Here is a 27,026-nt window from a genome sequence, read left to right as displayed (position 1 = left end):
GTTATCATTCAGTTTCACTAGTATAGTAAGTATTAAAACCTTTTTAATATATTGATAACCACCATAATAATACAGACGGTAAAAAGAAAAACCAAATGATGATTCAAAGTTCACTAGTTCATTAGTTTTCAGCAAGCTGAGGTGCACATGTTAATTTAAAGAAGGTGTACAGTCATACACACAAATACAAAACACCATCATAGTGACACACACAAGAATCCGAATAATGCCATAAACATTCATTAAACAATATATGATGTAATATAATCCCCAAATGTACAAAAACTTAGAAGAAACAATTGTTTCTTTACAGTTGTTTTTTTTTTTTTATAAAAAAATTATAAGAACATTATCTCTTTTTTTATATAATCTAAAATGCTGTCTGTGGCTGGCAACTTAAAAAAAAAATCCCTTCTATCTTGTGCGTACAAGTTCCTATTTCCTCATTGATGCCTTTGAAAATATCTGACCTGTTTCAATTGCTCTGAGCTCGCAGTCTGAAAGTGACTGACCTTCATTGCAACAATAACTCTTTAACTGATCAGGAATATTCCTAGTAGAAAATATTATTTTTTTATATAAAAAGATTACTTATTTTACGTGCCGTAGCCTAACCAACCAACACGCATAGGAGCAGCAGGTATTACCCGGGGGGTAGAGTTACACACAAGCTCCACCCATACAGCGAAACTTAAACAAAGCCAGCAACGGTTCCAACACAACACAGTCTTACCTTGCGCCTTACTCTAATAATGCGCATTTAATAACCCAGGATTTGAAGAAAACACCACGCTGAGAAGTCTGAAATACATTACCAAAGTAGGTAAGTCAGTTTTTATTTTTAGGAAAAGTTTTATGAGTAAATTACCCTTGTGAAGAAAAAACTGTAGTGTAGAGTAGTGTTAGTGTACTTTTATAAAGTGTGTTATTACACAAATAATATAGCCTACTTTAATGTCAGTTAACAATACACTTAAATGTGAATTAAGTGTAATGTTTTCGATAGACTTATTGCATATTATATGTAATTGATTTCAAATTTATTACAGATTAAGTTCAAATTAAATGCAATTAGTTTAAATTAAGAGTAATTTTTAACAACTTAAGTGGGACTTTAATACATTTTTATATGGACTTTGAAATATTGTAAAAGTGTTCCTTCCAAATATACTGACAAGCAATTATTGTGAACTAAAATAAACTTGAATGTAATATACATGTACAACTATTATATAAATACATTTGTAATACATTTTTTTTTATAATAAATAATAATTTAGTATATTTCAAATTTGAATAAAAAAAAATGTCTTAACCTAGTTACAATCAACACAAATTCAATTTGAAAACCCTCTACATTTACTGACAAAACAAGCTCTAAAATAAATAAATAAAAACCTTTCTGTTGATGCACAAGAAAAATCCAAGAAACACTATACATAAACACCAACCGTTACAACACTTTAACTCTCATTTAGAAAGAGCCTGGAGGACAGTGAGGCTTATGCACAATCATTTTCTCCCTCACATACAAAGGTACCTAAACCTATCCATCACAGAAAACATTTTGGATTTTTACATTATCATAAAACATCATTCTGTCTGATGTATAAGATTGTTTCCATGTAATTTACTGGTATTAGGGGTCATTTAATGGCCATGTCACCCTGTAGCCCAAGACTGGTTGCCCACTGAAGATAAGCAGGGTTGAGCCTGTTAGTACCTGGATGGGAGACCTCCTGAGAAAACCAGGTTGCTGCTGGAAGAGGTGTTAGTGAGGCCAGCAGGTGGTGCTCACCCTGTGGTCTGTGTGGGTCCTAAAGCCCTCATTATGCTTCTGCGTCAACTCCACGGCGTAGCTACGCCGTCACTCCAACGGCGTCGTGACCGTTTTATGGTTCTGCGTCGGGTTGCGTTGCATCGCGGTGCATTTCACCGCCAGAACGCTAGGGGGGTGGTGTGGTTCGCGAATCTCTTTCCTAGTTTGTTTTGGTTCCATGCGCCGGTTCCGCTTTTTCATTTCCGACAATGGCGAGCGAAAGAGAGAGAGTGTTGTCGCAGCTGGAGCTAATCAACGTTGAACAACAAATGATTTTATTGCAAATGTTTAATCGTAGAAGAAAAAGAAGACGTCAGCGAAGGTGGTCTGTACGACCAGTGCACGAAGACAGGGGAAGGATTGGCGAATTTGTTACGGTTGTTCGACCGCTGAGGGACTTGGACGAAGAAATGCACTTTAAGTATTTTCGGATGTCGAAAGGTCGATTTGACGATCTTGTTCATCGTTTAAAGCCGTTAATACAGCATCAGACTACACACAGTATGCCTATTGACCTCGCTCAGAGACTGGCAGTGACTTTAAAGATTTTATCTTCGGGTGCAAACCAACAGATCACCGGGTTGGGCTACAAAATGGGTTCGACCACGGTGCCATGGCAGGATAATGTAGTGTCCCGTGGCAGACTTGGTTAATTACTTGATATCCATGATGTACCCGTGAACATTGTATTGTAAATAAACAACAAACTTTTTTTCAAAACAAACATTGATTTGATTGATTGAAGTTTATTTCTAGCAACAACAAAAAAAGAAAAGAATATATATAAATATATACATATACACTACCGGTCAAAAGTTTTAGATCGGTAAGATTTTTAATGTTTTTAAAAGAAGTCTCTTCTGCTCACCAAGGCTGTGTTTAGTATATAAAAAACAATAAAACAAAACATATTTTATGACAATTTAAAATGACTGTTTTCTATTTTAATATATTTTACTCCGGAAATGATGTATAATCTGACCAATCACAGCCCCTGCGGTCTGCGTCACTGCGACGCGTAGTTACAATTTTTTGGAGGTGCACGTCAAGCTACGGCGGAGGGGTCGCGTCGAGGTTCGCGTCGACGCAGAGGGGTCCGCGGGGGTACGCCGTCGATTCGACGCAGAAGCATAAAACAGGCTTAATGCCCCAGTATAGTGACGGGGACACTATACTGCCAAAGAGCACCGTCCTTCGGATGAGACGTTAAACCGAGGTCCTGACTCTCTGTGGTCATTAAAAATCCCAGGATGTCTTTCGAAAGAGTAGGGGTGTAACCCCGGCATCCTGGCCAAATTTGCCCAGTGCCCTCTGTCCATCATGGCCTCCTAATCATCCCCATATACTGATTGGCTTCATCACTGTCTCCTCTCCACCAGTAAGCTGGTGTGTGGTGAGAGTTCTGGCGCAATATGGATGCCGTCGCATCATCCAAGTGGATGCTGCACATTGGTGGTGGTTGAGGAGATTCCCCCTTCTATGTAAAGCGCTTTGAGTGCAGAGAAAAGCCCTATATAAATGTAATTAATTATTATTATTATTATTATTATTTGTTCCCCATAACCTAGGGATTACCAGTACACACATAATTTTAGAAGCAAACACACCTCTCACACACATAACCCATGAATTAATACAAACAAAATGTAAAGAAAAGTATCTGTAACGATGAGGTTGAATCAAAGGAGGAAGCAGGATCCACATGCAGCAAACTCTATTAAATAAACTCAAAACTTGACAAACTTAGACTAGAGAACAGGACCCAGAAACACAGACCAACTAACATACAATAACATCAAGAACTCACAAAGACTGAACTAGACACAGGGCTTAAATACAAAGGCAAAAAAGCTAAACAAGATAACAAGGGGGCATGGCTAATCAGAAACACCTGGGGAGACTATAAACAAGGCACAGAACAGGAAATAACAAAAGTGCACACAAGACAGAAATCATAACAGTATCATTCCATGTACAACACTAAGATTCAAACCTTTGGGTAATGTTTTACAAAAAGGTTTAACTATACTTATTATTTAAGTGTATTCTTAAATTATTTTTACTACTTCATTATTTAACTACTTCAGTTAACATGAACTAAGAATGAATAATAGGCTACTTTAAGCATTTATAAATCTTAATGTTAATTTCAACATTTAATAATGCATTATTATATTCAAAAGTTGTGTATTAAAATTAGTTAATGCACAGTGAACTCATATGAACAATGACTATACTAACTTTAACAAACTATATTTTAATGAACTATAACAAAGATGAATAAATACTGGAAAAAAAGCTCATTGTTAGATCATGTTGGCTAATACATAAACTAATGTTAACAAATGAGACCTAAATGTAAAGTGTTACCGAACCTTGTTACGTTTAGCTCTTACACCTTTATAGCACCAACATTAAACAGGACCAAAAGCTTTCTTCTAAAATCTTACTCCAGCATTACAAGTGAATGTAAGTTTGTCTAAAAACAAAAAACAAACCAAAACTCCAAAGAAATCCAAAGGCACAAAAACAAGAAAACGTACTCGGTTACTAACGTAACCTCGGTTCTCTCTAGAGAGGAAACGAGTACTGCGTAATATCTTACGCTAGGGGAAATCTCTTTTCCGCGAGATACTGAAGCCAAAAAATTATCCTTAATTTTGAAATAATGTAAAACGCGTTGCGGCAGCATGCAGACATAGGCGAGACAGCTCGCGCGCCTATTGGCTGCCCTGCGGCAACTGCAGCAGCCTATCGATAAGGCCCTATCGTGACGTCATCACCAATGGGGGCGCTTCGCGCCCCATACGTCACATCCCGCCGAAACGGGCGTGGCCTGGGGCTATAAATATAGCATCGAAAGGCTAGCTTACCGGTTTTTCATCGCCGGAGCGAACCGGAGCGTGCGCAGGCACGGCAAGATACGCAGTACTCGTTTCCTCTCTAGAGAGAACCGAGGTTACGTTAGTAACCGAGTACGTTCTCTTACGAGAGGTACTCTCGTACTGCGTAATATCTTACGCTAGGGGAAACAGTGTAAAACGCCGTGCTTGCTATGATCCAGCATCAAAGTCCCAAGGGCAGGTGCCCGGGCTCATGTAGTACATGATCATAAGTGACTCACAGAGAGCCCAGGAAGAGTGGCTAGAATAGCATCATTCCTGTAATGCAGCATCCTATAAGAACAGTTATAGTGATGGTATTTACTCAGTCAGGGCGACCCCGGCCTGGACTGATGAATATAGTGGGTCTTACACATTGCCCATAGAGCTGCGCGATCTAAACGAGCGTTGCTCGCGCTATTTCGGTATTCTGGGCCGGACGTACTCGGGGCAGACAGTACCGATTTTTAGACTGAAAGCAGCTTAGCTTGCAGAGCGGGAACCTCTAGGTTATAAAACCTTATAAATGTAGACGGGGAGGCCCAGCCTGCCGCCATACAGATATCTTGCAAGGCAATCCCACTAGACCAAGCCCACGACGAGGCCACGCCTCTCGTGGAGTGCGCTCTGACACCTAATGGGCACTGCAAGCCCTTAGAGGTGTAAGCCAGCGCTATAGCATCGACCATCCATCTGGATAGGCTCTGTTTCGAAACGGCGAGTCCCTTAGAACGTCCGTAGAGTGAAACAAAGAGCTGCTCCGTCTGTCTGAAAACAGACGTGCGGGACACATAAGCCCTTAGCGCCCTGACTGGGCAAAGGAAGCTGGCGTCCTTCTCCTCGTTAGAGACCGGCAGGGCAGACAGGGAAATTACCTGGGCCCTGAACGGTGTATTGAGGGATTTAGGGACGTACCCGTGCCTTGGTTTGAGTATGACTTTCGAGTCATTTGGCCCAAACTCCATACACGTCGCGCTCACTGAGAGCGCTTGTAAGTCCCCTATGCGCTTCACTGAAGCGAGAGCCAGAAGAAACACCGTTTTGAAAGACAAGTGTTTGATATCTACTGACTGGATAGGCTCAAATGGGGCACCCTTCGTGGCCTCCAAGACCGTAGAAAGGTCCCATATGGGGACTGAGGGAGGTCTGGGAGGATTTAACCTCTTAGCTCCTCTAAGGAACCGAATGACCAGATCGTTCCTTCCTAGTGACTGACCAAGCGTTGGTTTGGAAAACGCTGCTATAGCCGCCACATAGACTTTGAGCGTGGATGGGGCTCTGCCTTCATCCAGTAGCTCTTGTAGGAAGGAGAGAACCTCCGTCACTCCACAGTCCAGGGGTGAAAAGCCGCGTGCTGTGCACCAGCTGGAGAACACTGACCATTTTGAGGAATAGAGCCGTCTCGTAGAGGGAGCTCTAGCCTGCATGATCGTGTTTAACACTCCCTCTGGGATATCAGAGGGTACCCGTTGATGGCCCACGCATGTAGGGACCAAAGCTCCGGGCGAGGATGCCAGATCGAGCCCCTGGCTTGAGAGAGGAGGTCCCTCCTCACTGGTATTGGCCATGGGGCAGTGCTCGTCAGCTGCATAAGAACTGGGAACCAAGCCTGGTTCTTCCAGAACGGAGCAACCAGTAACACTGAGCATCTGCTTTCCCTGATCCGCTCTAATACCTGAGGTAGGAGCGTGATGGGGGGAAAGGCATAGAGCGGGCAGCGGGGCCAGACGTGGGCCAGCGCATCCCTGCTCTTTGAGAAAAATTCCGGGCAGTGAGCGTTTTCTTGAGACGCAAACAGGTCTATCTTTGCTCTGCCGAATGTCTGCCACAGCAGTTGGACTGTCTGCGGATGCAGTGACCATTCTCCTGCTGGAACATTGTTCCTGGACAGTCTGTCTGGTCCCACATTCAGGTGGCCAGGCACATGCGCTGCTCTGAGCGAGCGCAAATTGTGCTGAGCCCATACCAGGAGGCGTTTCGCTAACCTATATAGGTTTCGGGATGTGATGCCTCCCTGGCGATTTATGTAGGCTACCACTGACATGTTGTCCGAGCGGACCAAGACGTGGTGTCCTGCTATTTGGGGACGAAAGCGCCTCAGCGCGTTGTCGACTGCCATCATTTCCAGGCAGTTTATGTGCAGAAGCTTTTCCCGTTCTGACCACTGGCCGAAAAACGGTCTGCCCTCGAGCAGTGCTCCCCATCCCGAGGTGGAGGCGTCCGTGGACACCACCTTCACACTCGAGGAAGTCCCCAGGCTTACACCTGACTGGTACCAGTTGGTCGCTCTCCAGGGTATCAGTGCTGAGACGCATTCCTGATCGACCTTGAGACGAAAGAGACCTGAAGTCCATGCTCGACGCGGTACTCGCGCTTGTAGCCAGAACTGCAGTGGGCGCATGCGAAGCAGACCCAGCTGGAGAACTGTGGATGCTGCTACCATGAGACCGAGCATCCTTTGAAACTTCTTTAGCGGGACTATAGTGCCGCGGCGGAAGGTTTCTGTCATGCGCTGAATAGTCAATCTGCGCTGTAGCGATATTTGAGCAGTCATTGACAGCGAGTCCAGTTCTGTGCCCAGAAAAGATATTCTCTGACTGGGAGACAGTGAACTTTTCGCCCAGTTGACTTTGAGACCCAGATTCTCGAGATGTTCGAGTAAAATGGTTCTGTGTTCTATGAGCTCCGTATGTGACTGAGCTAGAACCAGCCAATCGTCCAAGTAGTTCAAAACTCGCATTCCCCGAAGTTTCAGGGGAGCGAGGGCTGCGTCCATGCACTTCGTGAATGTACGGGGTGCTAGGGACAGGCCAAACGGTAGGACTGTGTATTGATAAGCCTGGCCCTCGAAGGCGAATCTCAAAAATCGCCTGTGACGTGACGCTATTTGTATTTGGAAATACGCGTCTTTCAGATCTATTGACACAAACCAGTCCCCGTGGCGAATTTGCGCGAGGATTTTCTTGGTTGTGAGCATTCTGAACCGGCGTTTTGAAAGCGCTACGTTCAGTTGTCTTAGATCTAGAATGGGTCTGAGACCCCCGTCTTTTTTCGGAACAAGAAAATATCTGCTGTATAGCCCCCCTTCGCTCTGAGCTTGAGATAAAGGCTCTATTGCCCCTTTGCTCAACAGTTTCGCAATTTCGGTACGAAGTACACTTGCTACTTCCTTTTCTACCGTGGTTTCGACTCGCACCGCACAACGGCGGGGACGTCGAGCGAACTGTAGCGAATAGCCTCTTTCTATAATGTTCAGCACCCATTCTGATACACCGGGAAGCTTTGCCCACGCATGTGCGTGCATAGCTAAGGGTTGAATGAGATCGGAGCTCTGGTCGTGACATAGTGGCGACCGGGGAGCTTCGGTATGCTGTATTATAGACACCGCATTTGCAGCGCTCGAGGCGGGGAGTGTTTTGATCACAGCGGGCGGTTCGCCCGCGCTCGGCTCTCTCACGGCAGGTAGCTGAGAGACGGCGAGCGTGGGGGAAACCGAGGGATTCGTCATGTCTGTGAGTGAATGTGGGCGCAGGACAGCGGGCACATTTGCACTGAAAACACCATCGACCTGAGTCGGTTGTATGTGTGTTGGTTTCGTTTTTACAGAAACCGAGAGACATGCAGCGTGTAGTGTTTGTGGGCACTGGGACGTGGGCACGTTCACTACATTCTGTGCGCAATCGACATGAGTCGATTTTATGTGCGCGAGCCCTGTGGGGCGGGCTGTGTCTGTGTGTAGGAATGGGCACTGGGCAGTGGGCATTTTTACTACACTCATAACACCGTCGGCCGTGGCCGGAATACCAGAAAATACGCTCTTTACAGGATTTATCTGGGTCGCCGTGAAAACGGCGTTTGTGTACAGGCAAGCGGGTAATGTAACCGACTTGTTTACTGCAGAGTACACTGGAACAGTCGCATGTAATGGAACTGGACGAGCGGGAAGTTTTGGTGGAAACCCGGCCGCAGCGGGGCTTGAACACCGTCGTTTTCCTAAGCTGGCTAGGAAGACTTTGAGGCCTCGGGCTTCATCTCAACCTTCGGCCGAGTCCCACGCTGTGGGGGGCGGCGGCCGGCAGAGCGAGAGCGTGGTCTCTGGTCCCGGGCCTGTCGACGCTGTGAAGCGGCGGCGGGGGGCGGTGGCTGCGAGCTGCGAGCAGACGGCTGTTTAGAGCGGCCTGATGCGGAGCTAGAGCGCTTTGGCAAAAAGTGCTTCATGGCCTGCGACGTCTTTTGTACCTCAGCGAATCTGTCCGCGAAATCTTTGACGGACGATCCAAAGAGGCCAGTAGCAGAAACGGGGGCGTCGAGGAACACAGAGCGCTCCGTGTCCGGCATTTCTGAAAGCGTCAGCCAGAGGTGTCTCTCAGCAACGGTGAGAGAGGCCATGTTCCGCCCTATGGCCTGTGCAGCGGATTTCGTAGCGCGGAGAGCGAGGTCCGTAGCGCTCCTTAAATCCGCCACGTTGACTGCTTCCGTGCCTTCCTCGTCCAGCTTTCGGAGAAGGTTAGCTTGGAAGATCTGGAGAGTGGCCATAGTGTGTAGCGCTGATGCAGCCTGCCCAGCGGCGGTGTAAGCGCGACTGTGCAGGGTGGAAGTAGCGCGGCAGGCTTTTGAAGGTAGCGCCGTCTTAGTCCGCCGTCCAGCAGAGGGCGGGCAAAGATGGGCTGCTACTGCCTCCTCCACTAGAGGGAGAGCGAGGTATCCTCTGTCTTTGGCACCGTCCACCACGGAGAATGCCGCCGAAGCAGAGGAGCGTAGCCTGGCTGAAAAAGGGGCGCTCCAAGACTTTGCCAGTTCTTCATGAAGCTCAGGAAGAAACGGGGCGGGTCTTGAGGGCGTGGAAACGCGGTCCCCTTGCAGAAAACAGCCGTCCAGACGGTTGCGTGTAGGCTCGGCGGGCGCGGACCACTCGAGGCCGAGGCTCTCTGTGGCCTGTGTGAGCAGACGCATCAGCTCAGCTTCAATGCTGGCCCGTTTTCCTGACGACTCGCGGGCAGAAGAAGGGGCGAGGTCCACAGAGCTCGCCCAATCCTCGCTGTCCGAAGCCAGGATAGAGCAGTTGTCCTCCTCGAAAACTGCCGCTTCTTCCTTGTCATCTCCGGCGGAAGCGGCGGCCAGCGGCGGCCACTGTCCGGGAGTGAGAGACTCGAGAGAAGCAGACGGCGAAGCTGGCAGGCGCACCGGCGAGCTTTTCTCGGTGGGAGGCTCAGGGATCCGCTGAGCACGGCGCTTTTTACGGCGCGGCGTCGAAGCGGGAGGTGCAGGCTCGTGGAAAGTTGCCATGCGAGTCCTCAGAGTCGCCATAGGCATAAGCTCGCAGTGAGGGCATCCGCCGTCAGCCAGCGCTAGAGCCGCATGTCCTTCACCCAGGCAGGAAACGCAGATGACATGGCGGTCCCCGTCGCTGAGTGGGGCTCGGCACGAGCCACAGGATGGACGAGACATCTTGAAAAAGAGGCTCTGCTCTTTTAGAGAAGGAGTGTGAGTCGCGGCGGCGAACACACACAATGCAATAAAAGGATATAACGCCGGATAGCGTAGCAGGAACGGTGGTTGAAGGCGGCGCGGCCAGCGACTCCAGGTACCGAACTCGTCCCGCTGAAATGCTGTTTCCACGGCGCGGCTTCTTCTCTCTGGATCCAGCGATGCGTGAGCTCCGCTGAAGAGATGAAAAATCGGTAAGCTAGCCTTTCGATGCTATATTTATAGCCCCAGGCCACGCCCGTTTCGGCGGGATGTGACGTATGGGGCGCGAAGCGCCCCCATTGGTGATGACGTCACGATAGGGCCTTATCGATAGGCTGCTGCAGTTGCCGCAGGGCAGCCAATAGGCGCGCGAGCTGTCTCGCCTATGTCTGCATGCTGCCGCAACGCGTTTTACATTATTTCAAAATTAAGGATAATTTTTTGGCTTCAGTATCTCGCGGAAAAGAGATTTCCCCTAGCGTAAGATATTACGCAGTACGAGAGTACCTCTCGTAAGAGAACCAAAATCGTTTGTCACCAAATTTTTTGAAGTTGTTGGAAAGTGGTTTATGTCAATGTCCCAGAAGCTCTCCAGCAGCATCTCTACACAGTATATGTGAATGGAAATGTTCCAAAGAGGAAGGAAAGTCAGAAAAAATACCTTGAGGGAAGAAAACAGCAACAATTCATGACAAATCTTGTAACATCACCTCATCAATACGGGTGTAACGGTCACCAGCTGGAGTGCCCTTGAAAGCCACCAGAGGGCACTCGACATCAGACACTCACGTTCACTCTCAGACTACATTTCCCATACTCACTGCCCGGACTCATCTCTGATCACTCATCACAGTCACCTGTACCTCATTATCACTGATTACATTCACCTGTGTCCCATCACCCTGTTAGTCTCAGTCTATTTATACCATGTTCATTCATTCACTCACTGCGAAGTCTTGTTTTAGTGTTACACTGCAATTCTGAGCATTCTCTTGGTTTCCTTGTCTCTTGGTTTTTGGATATCTTGCCCTGTTCCCTGGATTACTCTCTTGCCTCTGGTCCCTGCCTGTTTTGTTTGTTTGTTTGTTTGTTTCTTTTGTTGGACTGCCTATCTGTGTATGACCCTTGCCTGTATCTTGGATTACGCCTCTGGATTGCCCTCAAATAAAGCTGCACTTGGATCTAAACCTTCGTGTCTCGGAACAGTCCGTAACAGAAGACTTCGCCACGCCCAGATCCAGCAGCTATGACCACCAGGAATCCAGCAGTACAGATCTCGCCTGATCCTCCCAGCATGAGCCGGGAATTCGCTGGACAGATCGCGGCCTTGGCCCTGGATAGCCTCGATCTGTTCCAGTACACCTGGGGGTTTGTTCCTCTCGCTGCCTCTTGCTCTCTGGGTGACGAGGCAATTAAGCTGTGTTACCGGCTGGGGGCTAAGGAGGTCGACCCGAGGGAGCTTCCCGATCTCTCCGGTTTGGATTGGAGAGAGGCACTCTCCAGATGTGAGGAGAGCTTCCTTCCATGACACACCAGGTCAACGTCTGCACTTCACGCCAGTCCAGCCGAGCCTGCACTTCACGCCAGTCCAGCCGAGCCCGCACTTCACGCCAAATCTGCCGAAGCCAAGGCAGTATGCGTCATGCCCGCCGCCCCTGAGACTGAGAGCATCATGCCTGCCGCGCCTGAGACAGCAAGCGACATGCCTGCCAAGCTAGAGCCCTCTTCGCCGTTGGTCCTGTCCAGCCCAGAGCCCTCTTCGCCGCTGGTCCTGTCCAGCCCAGAGCCCTCTTCGCCGCTGGTCCTGTCCAGCCCAGAGCCCTCTTCGCCGCTGGTCCTGTCCAGCTCAGAGCCCTCTTCATCGCTGGTCCTGTCCAGCTCAGAGTCCTCTTCGCCGCTGGTCCTGCCCAGCTCAAAGCCCTCACCGCCACTGGTCCCGTCAAGCTCAGAGCGCGCTGATCCTGATCCAGAGACTGAGCTTCACGTCACTTCTGCCGGTCCTGAGACTGAGCTTCACATCACTCCTGCCGAGCCAGAGCCGGAGCTTCACGTCAGTCCTGCCGAGCCAGAGCCAGAGCTTCACGTCAGTCCTGCCGAGCCAGAGCCAGAGCTTCACGTCAGTTCCAGTGCCTGAGCCGGTGGTGCCAGTTCCAGTGCCTGAGCCGGTGGTGCCAGTTCCAGTGCCTGAGCCGGTGGTGCCAGTTCCAGTGCCTGAGCCGGTGGTGCCAGTTCCAGTGCCTGAGCCGGTGGTGCCAGTTCCAGTGCCTGAGCCGGTGGTGCCAGTTCCAGTACCTGAGTCGGTGGTGCCAGTTCCTGTTCCTGAACTGGTGTCTGTGTCTGTGTCTGTTCCTGTTTCTGAGCCGGTGTCTGTTCCTGTTCCTGTTCCTGAGCCGGTGTCTGTTCCTGAGCAGCCGGTGCCTGTTCCTGAGTGGGTGCCTGTTCCGTGGCCGCCCGAGGGGTCGTCTCCGCCGTGGCCGCCCGAGGGGTCGTCTCCGCCGTGGCCGCCCGAGGGGTCGTCTCCGCCGTGGCCGCCCGAGGGGTCGTCTCCGCCGTGGCCGCCCGAGGGGTCGTCTCCGCCGTGGCCGCCCGAGGGGTCTTCTCCGCCGTGGCCGCCCGAGGGGTCTTCTCCGCCGTGGCCGCCCGAGGGGTCTTCTCCGCCGTGGCCGCCCGAGGGGTCTTCTCCGCCGTGGCCGCCCGAGGGGTCTTCTCCGCCGTGGCCGCCCGAGGGGTCTTCTCCGCCGTGGCCGCCCGAGGGGTCTTCTCCGCCGTGGCCGCCCGATGAACAGTCCGCTCCATCCTGGCCGCCTGAGGGAAAGTCTCCGCCCTGGCCGCCCGATGTACTGTCTGCTCCGCCCTGGCCGCCTGATGGACTGTCTTCTCCGCCCTGGCCACCTGAAGGGTCGTCTGCTCCGCCCTGGTCGTCTGCTCCGCCCTGGCCGCCTGAAGGGTCGTCTGCTCCGCCCTGGCCGCCTGAAGGGTCGTCTGCTCCGCCCTGGCCGCCTGAAGGGTCGTCTGCTCCGCCCTGGCCGCCTGAAGGGTCGTCTGCTCTGCCCTGGCCGCCTGAAGGGTCGTCTGCTCCGCCCTGGCCGCCTGAAGGGTCGCCTGCTCCGCCCTGGCCGCCTGAAGGGTCGCCTGCTCCGCCCTGGCCATCTGAAGGGTCGCCTGCTCCGCCCTGGCCACCTGAAGGGTCGCTTGCACTGCCTGCTCCGCCCCGGTCGCCTGCATTGCCTGCTCCGCCCCGGTCGCCTGCACTGCCTGCTCCGCCCCGGTCGCCTGCACTGCCTGCTACGCCCCGGTCGCCTGCACTGCCTGCACTGCCAGCTCCGCCCTGGTCACCTGCACTGCCTGCGTCGCCACAGTCTCCAGGTCCTCTTCCGCTCCACGGGCCTGGCCCTCCATCCCGCCCCCGGGTCCGCCTCCGCTCCACCACCCTCCTGGACAATTTAGGAGCGTCTGGAATCCGCTCCTTAAAGGGGGGGCTATGTAACGGTCACCAGCTGGAGTGCCCTTGAAAGCCACCAGAGGGCACTCGACATCAGACACTCACGTTCACTCTCAGACTACATTTCCCATACTCACTGCCCGGACTCATCTCTGATCACTCATCACAGTCACCTGTACCTCATTATCACTGATTACATTCACCTGTGTCCCATCACCCTGTTAGTCTCAGTCTATTTATACCATGTTCATTCATTCACTCACTGCGAAGTCTTGTTTTAGTGTTACACTGCAATTCTGAGCATTCTCTTGGTTTCCTTGTCTCTTGGTTTTTGGATATCTTGCCCTGTTCCCTGGATTACTCTCTTGCCTCTGGTCCCTGCCTGTTTTGTTTGTTTGTTTGTTTGTTTCTTTTGTTGGACTGCCTATCTGTGTATGACCCTTGCCTGTATCTTGGATTACGCCTCTGGATTGCCCTCAAATAAAGCTGCACTTGGATCTAAACCTTCGTGTCTCGGAACAGTCCGTAACAGAGGGTCTGTGATTCCACACAGCTTGCACTGTATCTCCAATAACAAATATGAACTGATCCTGCAAGATGAATGTTTAACTCCAGATAAGCACAAAAATATTACATATTCCAAAACAAATAGTAATTGATCAACTCAATCAACTCAAAGAAATTAAATACATTACAAGCATTATTTCTAGAGGTGGGTGATATATTAAATATTTATGGTGGTTATAACATTGATTATATGTATTAAATGTATATAAATATCTTTGAGTGTTACAATATTGGATCAGCTTTCAGCAAATTTAACTTTAAGTCATTTAGTTGGTTTAAAATTATTTTAAAAGTCGGTTTAATAAAAAAAAAAAAAAATTTCAGCAGCCAAATTCCTCGAATACGTCCGCACACGCGAGCACATTACGATTTAAGAAATTATTAGAATGCAATCATAGATAAATTATTGAAAACATGATTAATTCACCTCCCGAGTCTATATTGCATATAACGTTATAGCCTATCTGCGATTAATGCACTTCTAATCGCCATAACAGCAGCCATATCACCCTGTAGCCCAAGACCGGTTGCCCACTGAAGCTAAGCAGGGCTGTGGTCTGTGTGGGTCCTAATGCCCCAGTATAGTGATGGGGACACTATACTGTCAAAGAGCACCGTCCTTCGGATGAGACGTAAAACCGAGGTCCTGACTCTCTGTGGTCATTAAAAATCCCAGGATGTCCTTCGAAAGAGTAGGGGTGTAACCCCGGCATCCTGGCCAAATCTGCCCAGTGGCCTCTGTCCATCATGGCCTCCTAATCATCCCCATATACTGATTGGCTTCATCACTGTCTCCTCTCCACCAGTAAGCTGGCGTGTGGTGGGCGTTCTGGCGCAATATGGCTGCCGTCGCATCATCCAGGTGGATGCTGAACATTGGTGGTGGTTGAGGAGATTCCCCCCTTCTATGTAAAGCGCTTTGAGTGCTGAGAAAAGCGCTATATAAATGTAATTTATTATTATTATTATTATTATTATAACAACTGCCATATTACGGTGAAAATTTTTTAAATAAAGAAAGCATATATTAAAGGTTGTATCAGCGATTTCAGGCCCAAACATAAATTATCAGCTTGTGACTCCGACTTCGCGTGCAGCCGTACATGAGCGCAAAACCTCACAACACCCACCCCCTGTCGGTGATTGGTTGGAACACTATTTATTTGGGTTTTGAGTGGTTGGTGAAACCAATTGTTTTTGTGTGCAGATCTCAGAGCCTAGGCTGCCTACAGAGACGCGTTTTTTGACGACCTGCTTACGGGGCGGGCAGCTAGCGGATCGTTAGGAAAGATTAGATGAATGTGATGATTTATGTTTGGGCCTGAAATCACTGATACAACCTTTAAGATATACCCAGCAAACACATTTGCGTTGTGGCAATGTCTGTGGCACGTTGCATTTCTTCTATGGCAACATTGTAACAACGTAGAATTGTAAGACGCGACAGGGCTGTAGCAACGTTGCTACGCGACATTCAGCAACTGATGTTCTGACAATTGTATTTTTTTTTATGCTAGATAGGATATCCCCCATTTAGCACTTTATGTTTTGAGGTTAATTTTTAATTAGTCAAATGTTAGATAATTATATACTTTTAAAATATTGTTTACCCTTATTATTATTTAATGGGGCTATCAGTAAATTAGCCTTATTATAATGAACACTTGCAAGTGTACACTTTGAAGAGTAAAAATGACAGAAGATTACATTAATTAAACTTTATTACAACTGCATGGTAATCAAATTCCACTTCCAAAAGTCATACATTTGTGAAAAAAGAAAGAAAAAAAGAAACAAACAAATATACACATTTCTTCTAAGTATAATAAATAAAGCATAAAAAGCAAAGATCAGAACATTTAATGAACAAAACCGGGTTCTGCACATGGCAGACAGTAGCCTAGTCGAAAGCGGAATCAGTCCAGGAAACATCAACAAATCCAGAGGAGCAAAGAAATGAATGACAGACAAATCAAATGAAAAACTAATTAGTGCGAGAGAGGCTACATTAGTCACATTACTTTTGTCATAAAGTTAAATATTTGTCATACCTGACCAGATGATGTTCCAAAAAATGTCACATCAGATAAGGAAGTTGTAGGTTGTGTTTGAATAATTACATATCTTATTTAGCTGAAGTAAATTAAACAAAATTCTCACGTATGGATTGCTCGATGAAGAACGAGACAACACAATGAGCCCAACGATCAGTTGAAATTCAAATGGCTTATTTTCGCGCTTCAGGGCAGTGCACGAGTACATATGTCGTCCAGTGGTTGTCCAGACACCCTAGGCACAACCTTAAGCAATGGCCCTGAACGGTGGTTTAATGTCAACATTGTGACAACGCTGTAACAACCTTCACCACACAACGTAGTTATAGCAACCTTTTGGCCATGTTGTTAAAACGTTGTTAGAAGGTTGGGTACGTTGTGCCAAAGTACTGTGTTTGCTGAGTACTTACTTGACTGATTATTTGCAGTATAACGTCTCATCTATAATCATCCAAACGTGGTGCTCCTTTTGTTCTCTTCTTGTCTGGGCAGCTTCAGTTTCCTCACGCATCACGATTACAGAAACAAAACAGCGCATTTTTCGAGATGGTGCTCGATGCAGAGCCAAATGGGAGGAGTTAGAGCTCGAGCTCCCCCTTTTAGAAGTAACCATGGCAACGGATAGCGTTACCACATAAAATGGTGGCGCCTTCCCGGAATGCAACCCTGCGGGAAAAGATCGTTCGTGACGAAAGTTAACCTGCGCCTGCGCGGCCCCGCCCACTAAATCCAGCGAGGTGAAGCTGGAGCAACAGCGAGGGGAAGAGCTGGAGCTCTAGCTCCTCCTATTTGGCTCTGCATCGAGTAGCACTTGGATTTTTCCAACTTTAGTGAAGTAGTGCGTCATCATGACGTCGTATTTCTGGCGCATGCGCAATAAACAACATATTTATATAATTCATGCCTGGTTAAATGTTATTTCTAGTTGTTCTAACTCATTGTGTTGTTAGACTCTTTAAGTTCACAAAACTTGACTCATTCACCTAACTAAAAGTCAATAATTTGTACAATGTAGTGTAGTCTGATTAAAATTAAATGTATTTTAACTGAATTTAAATGCAAATTAATTTAGTTTAGATTTGTTTAACTTTGGCTCGCAATTAATGCAATTAAATGTGTGTTTAATTGACTTAGAACAACATAATGATATATTCTGTTCACAGATGTAAAGTACAAAAACTTTCTATTACATTAAGTAGCCTACTCCTCTCTTAAATTAAATTTTATTGTCAAATATTATGTAGAAAACTGATGCTTGTAGTTGAGTTCATAGAGCAGGGGCTGGTGATAAAAATGTCAACAATAAGTTGTACTGGAGTATACTGTTTAAGCAAATGTATTGGCGTTTACAGGAAAAAATACATTTCAAGTGCATTAATGCATGCAGTATATATTATAGACTAAACACATTTAAAATATATATTTTTTAAACATGCAATTAAGTGTGTTAAGAAATATTGTCATGAAAGTTTACTTTCTTTAAATAAAACTTAATTAGAGACTACAAAGTGCATTTAAAAAAAATCCACTTACGTGTTTATAAATATTGTCATGAAAGTGTACTTTCTTTAAGTAAAACTTAATTAGAGATTATTAGAGGCATCCACACATAGAATCCCTAATAATTGTGTATAAGCAGGCTAATCAGTCCCCAAAATCAGCGGATGCCTGATATGGGAATTAACCACCACCTTCAATGCGTTTCCCCCTGAATTGGATATTAGCAGGCACTAGAGGGTAATCACCACATTCCCGTGCACACACCTCAACTTAACCTTGCGGCTCATTTCCAATGCCCCTTGTTGCATCAGGCTTTGATGAATGGAGGTTTGGTTACAGCCTGAATCCACTAAAGCCTGATATGTACCCCCCTTATTACTCATGGGATTAGGGACTGCCCAGCTTGCTCGGGGGCAGCCCACAGGGAGTCTGGGACCGGATCAACTTCCCCACCTCCATGACTGGACACCTATCCTGGAAGTGACCCGGGTCCCCGCATCTCCAAAAGACCGGCCCAGGCCTTCCTGCTGCCCCGGTGGCAAAAAAGCTGGCCAAGAGACAGACGGAGAGAGGGGAGAGGGGGAAAAGATGCAGTGGCTCAGGCGCTCTCCGACACGCCCCCTCGTGTCCCAGGTCCGTAAACCGGGCAAACATCGGAGACCAGATTGCCTAGATTTGCCAGTGGAGTGTTCTACAGTTGGTTGCTCAATTGACTTTAGTTATTGGCCATAATATATCTGCAGGTTGCAGCTGATGGACATGCTCCTCTATCAGTACGCGTCCTCACAGAACCGTTCATCAGAGCAAACCACTCCAGGTAAATTAACTGGGATAAACCGAGATTTTAGCAGAAAATCTGAACAGAAACCGTTACTTTAATAGATGTGATAACAGAAAATGTTATATGGATAAAACAGCATTTACGTATCAGAAATGATCCAGGTTTAATAAGATGTAATGCAAACTCTGTCTAATAATGATGCCCGAAAAGAGACAGTGTTTCTGTTAATGATACACATAGTAGAGTTGCACAAATAATCAGTAAAAGATCACAATCAAACACCTACGCGATTTATTTCTAAATGACAGTGATTCGTCTTTTAGACCTTTGACACGCAAGATCACAGCGGAGCATTCAGATCTGCATTGGCACTGCCACTAAGCAAGAGAGAAGTTGTCATGTAGGCCAGGGGTTTTCAAATTTGGATCTGAGAGCCCATAACCCATTGCCATGGGGTCCGCAAAATAATTTGCCCTCCGTATTTCTGGAGTTTTTAATCATCAGTTGTACTACAGAACACCGTTTTTCGCAGTGTCTTTTCTTCTAAAACACTTTTTCTGGACACCAGGGGTTTGGTTATTTGGGAAATATGACTTGTTTGGCTATCCATATGGTGCGCCTTTAGCCCCGTTGTATTCATCTCTTTTATAACTCAATATTAATCACTCTCTTTCCCTCTGTAGGTCTATTATATTTCAAACATCACTGATGACCATGCAACTGAAACGTCTCCGCTATATGATCGCACTCCTGAGCTCCATGACCATCTTGTTAGTCCTGTACTTTCAAAACTCAGCAACACTCAGTTTTTACAGTTTTGTAAGAAAACCCAAATCCCATATCTGTTTGGAAGACCGAGGAAATAGTAGCTGGTTCAGTGAACGTTACAATCCCACTGTTCCACTTCTGCTCAACAGCACCAACAGTGAATTACATGCAAACATCTTCAGCTGGTGGAAGGTAAGAAAGTTTGCTTCAAAATAAATATGCATTTACTTGGTATATGCCTACCCCCAAAATTAAGATTTTGGTAAGATTTGTTTATGTTTTTAAAAGAAGTCTCTTAGTCTCACCAAGGCTGCATTTATTTGATTTATGAAAATTCAGTAAAAACAGTAATATTGTGGAATATTTTAAGTAACTTTTCTTTTTGAATATCATTTTAAAATGTAATTTATTCCTGTGAAAACCATGTTAATAACCATGTTTAATATTTTTGTAAACACCTTTTAGTTTAATACATCCTTGCTTAATAAAACTATTTGGGCCGATTTTTATTTTATTTTAATCACTGACCCCAAAAATATGAATAATTTGTACATGCATTTCCTCCATTTTTAATTTATATTTTAATGTTTATTAATTGTAAATATTGATTAACATTGAAATGTTTTCACCATCATTGATATAGATAAAAAAAAATGTAGGACTGTTTTAAACCAGATGTTTAATGTCAAAATACAAATTCACTACCTGTTTACACCTGGGGCACGTTAAAGCTCAAACCGGTGCGCAACGTTTTGCTACGGTTTCCGGGTTGAACGACATGTTTCCTGGAAACGGTGTGCAACGGGATTTGAGATACGTTTTCTCTTGTTTGGTGGGTGTGTCAAATGTCAGCCCAATCAGCAGCAACGTGTATATAAACCACGCGGTATTAAAGAGACAGCTCCCACAATGGGTCCAAGTAAAGTCGTTTATAAATGTGTCCGCTGTAGCTGGGTGATTCTCCAACTAGGAGCACTTTTGGCACTGTGAGTTTATGGAAAATTCACTCTCTTAAAACACTCTTAAAACAATCTTCCTAGCTTCATTCATTTGTCTTCTAACACAATATAACAGTGGGCAGTTTTAGAATTCCATGGATTATTATTATTTTTAACAGTTTTTCCGTAGAGCGCTTATAAAGATGTCATTTCCACCACTTTTCAATTTATGTATTTTATTACAATATAATATTGTAAAACTGTTATATAAGAATATGTATCTGTCAACAACATCAGTGGCTACCTAATCATGTAACAAAATAAATCTTAATACTTCATGAACTTAATGCATTTTTATTTAAAGTTGCTAAATGCCACGAGTTGGGATTTTTGCCTAAAGTATCTCATTTTTGCTCAGGTCTATGTTTATTATAAGTCACTCACACATATATTGTAAGTAATGAACTATTACTACTTGATTTAAAATACTTTTAGATCCACATCATTGGTTATTCTTATTTTTTTTCTTAAAAACTGTAGTGGTGGAAAGTGGTGGAAATGACGGTTTATGGTGGAAAGATTGTTTCTGTTTATTTTTACTTAAATTGCCAGTCCAAAATATTTTTAACCATGTATTTTATTATTTAACATATATGAGTTGAACAGTATGCCTAATAGTTTGAAAAATAATGATTACAAATGATATGCAAATTATATAAACCTGCTCAAAACATTCATATAAATATAGATAAATAAAAATACATTTAGAGTGTACTGGAATGGTGATATATAAAGTTCTCAGTCCAAAAGCACAAATATGTCATGAGAACATGCAAATAGCGCACAAAAACAGCATATATCATGTACAAAGCTACGCCTCTAATTTCTCAGTGGTGGAAATGACGGAGGTGGAAATGACATTTTAGCAGTTTTTCTGCAATATTAGCACACCCTCATGTCAGGCTTAGCTACTTTTGGACTTAGCATGTTGTTTACTCGTAATAAACATACATACATTATTTTCATATTTGTTGTACATAATTCAACTGAACTACAGCCAAGGTGGAAATGACGCTGAATAAAAATACTCTGTATAAAAGCTTGAGTTACCTTGATTTATTTTCTTGTGCTGAAGAGCACATGTGCCTGAAGTTTCATCTTCAACTAATACGTCCTTTTCACTATTATTTCCATGATTACCAAGTAAATAAAATATTTAAGGTGGATCTATTAAAGTGGATTTTGTTGATGGAGGTGGAAATGACGGAAAACCTGAGGACAGACTTATTTCATTCCAAAAATAGTTTAAAATTATGATATACATATGGAATTTCGATGGTATGATATTATTTTATTTGTCCTTAAGACAAACATGTTAAAAAATATTTTTAAATCGATCCTTTAATATAATTTTCTAACATTCAAAGAGGGCCAGTCTGGGTTGGGGACAAGCATAAAACTGCAAAATCTGCTAATAAACAGCCATGCAAAAGCATTTTTAAAAGAAAAAAGGGGAAAGATTTGGTGGTTACTAGGATGTTGGAGCATGAACTTCATAATGACAGTTTATTTTTGCACTTGTTTGTTTATTTATTTACAAAAAAAGGCCAAGGACACAAAAGTGCCTGTAGTTGGAGAATCACCCAGCTAGGTATACGCAACAATTGAAGATATTAGAAGACATGTGTCTTCTCGTCCTGAAATCGAGGCAAATGTTGGATCACAATAATTAGGAACCACAATTTCCACAAATCCCTTCACTCGATTGGGATGTTCTCTTATATTGTGGACGGCAAGGGCAGTGACTGTAACATCGAGCATATTTTGCAGTATTAAACACATATTTTTACCAATTTCATCAGGCTCTTCAAAAAGAACACAAAGAATTGCCTTCTCAGCTGCCATAGTCGAAAATCTTGCGTCATCATAACAGGGCGTTCAACGCACCACCATTTCTGTTTAAAAAACGTTTTGCAACTTTTTGTCGGGGCTGAACGCAACCAAAAGGTTGACCGGATCACAAGTAGACGAGGGAGACACATACACGTTTACACTTGGTGTTTTAAGCCTTCTGTTTTGTCCACTTTCAACCACTTCTGTCCTGATTTCTCTGAGGGAAGGGGTCTACATGTAAGTACTTGTATGGGGTTTTTCAGATCTTTTGATCTAATTGACAAAATAGCTCACGTAATTTACTTATGAACATGAAAGGAGACAACGGAAAAAACATACGGAAAGCATCAACTTTCATTTCTGCTCTGATAGGCACAAGACCACATTAAATGCTGTGTTAGAAAATCAGGAATGGTTAGAGAACATCTATTGTTCGTGCTTGGTACATTTTTATCCTTGAAACCAAACTCAGGTCTTCAGCCGACAAAGTTTTAATCCTATGTTTACGCATTAGGTCAGTGGGCGCCTAGGAGGAGAGTAGGCGATCTTGTGGTTGTTTGAATGCATTCGACCACATAAGCGTTTACACTATGAAAACAATCTAGTCAAATGCAATTTCGACTACGAAGCTCTGGGCAAGCTCAAAACGTTTTAGACCCCGTTTACACCTTGCCGTCCAATTGTGATCGGATTGACGAAAACGCTTCTTAATATCGGGTGTAAACAGGCATATAAAACAATAAATGTGTAATGCGACTTTTTATTAAAAACGTCATGTTGTGGAGATACAGAGCTTCAACAAGCCCCTGTCTTTATTCTTCGTTCACAATGCCTCTTAAACATAAGGCACTGCAAACATCTTAAAATAGTACACTCTTATAAACACGTTTACATGATTGAATAATATAGTTTATTCTGGTCCTAACTGATCAAATAATTTCATACAGGAGCTTCAAGATGTACCAAATGTCTCAAACTACACAGAGGTGGTGAACCAGCTGTTTTCTCTCTTTCCCGATGAGGAACACTACTCGGACGCTGGTCCAGATCGCTGCAGAACCTGTGCTGTGGTGGGAAACTCTGGGAACCTCCTGGGATCCAACTATGGTCAACTAATAGACAGCCATGACTTTGTCATAAGGTAACATATTAGATTTTGCCAGACTGAAGGTTCTTTATTGCCATTGATGGTATTCAGATTATTAAAATGTTCTTCAGAATTTTTTTTTAAGAACTGATCACTGAAAATTTCTTTAAACATTTAGTTTTTTATTGTGAAGGACATTTTAATAATCTAGAGAGCCATTTTCAACCATAAAGAACCTTTTGTCCAATGAAAAGGTTCTATGGATGTTAAAGTTTCTTCATGCAACCATCAATGCCAACAAAGAACCTTTATTTTTAAGAGTGAATAATGAAGCTTTCAACCATCAGAATCGATGATGGAACAATTAATGACAGAGGCTGTTGTTATATGCCTGAGATCAGATGAGATTCCATTAGATCACGTGATTCCAGAGACGAATAAGATGTTATTTAAACTATTTTCAAAAAGATGCCTTAAAGGCTTTTCATTAGAATATCATGAATACCTCAATCTCCTGTGTGTTTTTCTCTCAGGATAAATAAAGGCCCAACAGAGGATTATGAGAAGGATGTGGGAAATAAGACCACTCACCGGATTCTGTATCCCGAGAGCGCTGTGGACTTGAATGACAACACCCATCTGGTTCTTCTACCCATTAAAGTTCTGGACATGCAGTGGCTTATCAGCGCTTTCACCACTAAGAACATCACACAGTAAGAAATAAACCAGAGATGATCATATGATTAAGAGATACCAGGGTCCGTTGGCTCTACCATTGGAGAAAGCGTATCGGCCATCTTAAATCACATGAGCCATGATAACCAATCACATTACAGTGTTGACGTACAGCCATTGAATTTCTTTCAGAGATGTGCGACAGTCAATGGGCGAATTCCAAATATAGTTTTTGCGCCCTTGAATGGCACTTCGGGAAGGGGACGCCAATTGGACGCCAATTGTACAGGTGTTTCTAACAAAAGTGAATACATAGGGATGCTCACTTCCGGTTGAAATTTGCCCGATGGCGGCAGACACACGTCCAAAGTAGCATGTACGCTACTCCTTTAGTTAGTGAAATTTATGATACTTGCATTGCCTTAGCCATTGAACAAGAGTCCAGATGCAGTCTCAGAAGAAAGTCTTGATGGTTCCGTAAGTCTTGATGGTGTTGAAGTTGTAATCAATTTCTTCTGTGTTGAATGAAGAAATTATGATGAACTTGCGGTGTTAGTTTGACTCTGTTATGGTCGAGGAAGTTACAATGGTTGTAACTTGAGGCCGCTCCGGCTGCGCAGCGGGGAAAGGTCCCGCGGTTGGGGTGGATAGGGAGAAGGGAACTGTGCGGATACTCTTTAACCTCCACAGAGGTCACAGTTTGCTTTTTGGGCGAGGAGGTTTGCTGGATTATTCATCAACTATAATGAATAATTGTGTGTGTGATTGGTCCAGATGCTACATACAGTATATCAAACATAAAATCGATACTGTGAAACTAAGGGCCCTATCATAGAACTAGCGCAATGCAGCGCCCGGCGCGACGCAAGTGTTTTTTGCTAGTTTCAGCCGGACGCAGTTATCATTTTCACGTCCTGCTCCACGTTGTTTAAATAGCAAACGCATTTGCGCCCATCTGGTCGTCCATGGGTGTGCTGGCCTGAAAACGAGGTGTGTTGGCGCCTTGCTATTTTGAGGCAACTGAAATAGACCAACAATTGACCAACAAAAACCTTGTCTAAAGTCAATGGTGCAGTATTTATTTTATTTATTTTTTGTTATTTAAAGGGCACATTTGTAATATGCTCCTATAGGCAACTGGCTTTTAAAGACAAGTCAAATCACATTTAATCATATAGAGCTTTTTACAATACAGATTGCTTCAAAGCAGCTTTACAGAGATAACAGGAAAATAATGCAACAAAGTTTGTTTCCAGAAGAAAATAACAGTCCAGCTTCAGTTCAGTGATATTTCATTTTTGTTGTAAAAAAGTTTATTTTATTTAGTTAATTTATATATAGGCTATAGCTGCTCTGGAGAAAACCGTGATGTCATCATCCAGCTCAGTTCAGTTCTCATATAATGGTGTCAATGCAGGCAGATCAATTGTTGAATATTCAATTAAATGTCCCCAACTAAGCAGGCCAAAAGCCAATGGCAACAAAGGTGAAAAATGGCGAACAGCACTTTGTTTTAAAGCGAATGGGAGATGAGACTCTGGTTGGCTTATTTCACGTTACGGCCAAAACACACCCATTACTCTTTAAGAGAATAGGGACAATTCTTTTAGACCATGCGGCGCGCGCGCCGACCATTTTTCCCGCCGTTAAACTTGCGCCGTGCGCTTTAGACCATGCGCTTAGATAATTAAAATAGGGCCCTCAATGTTCCTTTATCTAAAACAATGTTTTCCTTAACTAAAAAATAATAATACTTCAATGCATTTTGTATAGTAATTGCAGTCCTTTTGTATTTATTAAAACTAACAATATGGATATTTAATTTTAAATTATTTTTTAAAATCTGCATTTTGATCTAAATGTATTTGTTTACTCAGAACATACACAGAAGTTCCATCTACAATCAAAGCAAATAAGGACAAGGTGAACAACACAGACCTTATCATGAAATCAACCAATCAATCAATGACAAATGTTGATCTTTTTTCAATAAGCATGGTTGATATTAGCGTCACCTGAATGAAATCTGTCATAAATGCACGTTTCATAAGTGTCCTGTTTTATTTCTGTTGTTGTTTTTAGGTGATGATCCTCCACCCTGAATTCATAAGATACGTGCATGATAACTGGGCAGAAGGTCATGGCAGATATCCATCCACTGGTTTCTTAGCGCTGATATTCGCTCTTCACATCTGTGACAAGGTAAAAACTCCCATTCTGCCGGTTCAAACGGTGTGTGGCACAGCTCCAGTCCGGCATTGAGGTTGTTTTTGAGGGAGTGTCAGTTTATACAAGCATGAAGGATCTAAAAGTATAAGAATAGAACACCGGGATTATAATAAATATTTGACTGTGGGTGTTATCATGAATAGGAGACCAGTGCAGACTGTTTAAACAAAAACAAAGGGCCTTTCAGAAAAGTGTTAGCATTAAAACTGTTAGCACAGTGTATGTGCACTGTATCTGCTTGAGTAAAACTGTGACATAAAGATTTATAGTTTAAAGTTTTATTGTGCGATTTAAAGAGTAATAGAGTTATTATTATGTGACAAAGTCACATTGTAAGATATTTAAAACTACTATTACTTTTTTATGCAAAGGAAAAAACTGGATTCCATATTTTTTGCTAAATAAAAATAGAAAAAAAGACAATGAATTTTATATTAAAATGAGAGGATTTTTTGTCTCACAATTTTCTTTTTCTAAAAGAGGGAGTTTGAGTTTTTACATTTTATTGACTTAAAATCTTTCTTTTTTTATTTTATTTTTTATAAGAAACTATTAACGCACTGATAACTCTTTCTCTTACAGGTGAAAGTTTTTGGGTATGGAGCTAGTAGTGACAGAAACTGGCATCATTATTTTGATGAAACATTGACTTCATTTCAAAGCAGCCCTCATGGTGGAGACTTCGAAAACCAAACAATCAATCAGCTCCATCAGGAGAACAAGATTTCGATGTACAAGGGTTTGGCATGAAGTAGGTTCTTGGGGAAACACTACCTTTGTACTGCACAATATTGCGTTGCAATGGCACAGCAGAGACTTTCAGTTCAGATTCATCCCGAGAGGCAGGGCCGCGGGAAGTGGGGGTGCTGGGGGTGCTGCAGCACCCCCTGTTTTCACAGAATTGTAAATGCAACGCATATGT

At 44.3% G+C, this 27,026-nt stretch overlaps 1 protein-coding gene across 4 annotated transcripts; it reads left to right on the top strand.

Annotated features, from left to right (window-relative positions):
- The first annotated feature begins 722 nt into the window (after nt 1-722).
- On the top strand, nt 723-26,941 carry LOC309511179 (CMP-N-acetylneuraminate-beta-galactosamide-alpha-2,3-sialyltransferase 1-like). Of its 4 annotated transcripts, none has more exons than XM_082186301.1 (7): nt 723-819; nt 19,198-19,474; nt 23,136-23,254; nt 23,734-23,913; nt 25,753-25,798; nt 25,958-26,077; nt 26,687-26,941. In XM_082186301.1, the coding sequence occupies exons 2-7, from the start codon at nt 19,223-19,225 to the stop codon at nt 26,852-26,854; spliced, it is 885 nt and encodes a 294-aa protein (XP_082042427.1). In that variant the 5' UTR covers nt 723-819; nt 19,198-19,222; the 3' UTR covers nt 26,855-26,941. The 4 variants fall into 4 exon arrangements, with proteins under 4 accessions (XP_082042427.1, XP_082042425.1, XP_082042426.1 ...); XM_082186299.1 differs by having other exon boundaries at nt 23,061-23,254; XM_082186300.1 differs by having other exon boundaries at nt 723-823; nt 23,061-23,254.
- Nucleotides 26,942-27,026: the final 85 nt, after the last annotated feature.

The sequence above is a fragment of the Leuciscus leuciscus genome (assembly GCF_965113295.1).
Source record: "Leuciscus leuciscus genome assembly, chromosome: 12".
NCBI lineage: Eukaryota > Metazoa > Chordata > Actinopteri > Cypriniformes > Leuciscidae > Leuciscus > Leuciscus leuciscus.
The sequence above is the reverse complement of the archived record's forward strand: the minus strand, read 5'-3'. Positions and strand labels throughout refer to the sequence as shown.

Coding starts and splice junctions, on each gene's coding strand:
- LOC309511179 (XM_082186299.1), top strand. CDS start 19,223: ATGACCATGCAACTGAAACGTCTCCGCTATATGATCGCACTCCTGAGC. Junction 23,914..25,752: donor ACCACTAAGAACATCACACA/GTAAGAAATAAA, acceptor TTGTTTACTCAG/AACATACACAGAAGTTCCAT. Junction 26,078..26,686: donor CTCTTCACATCTGTGACAAG/GTAAAAACTCCC, acceptor TTTCTCTTACAG/GTGAAAGTTTTTGGGTATGG.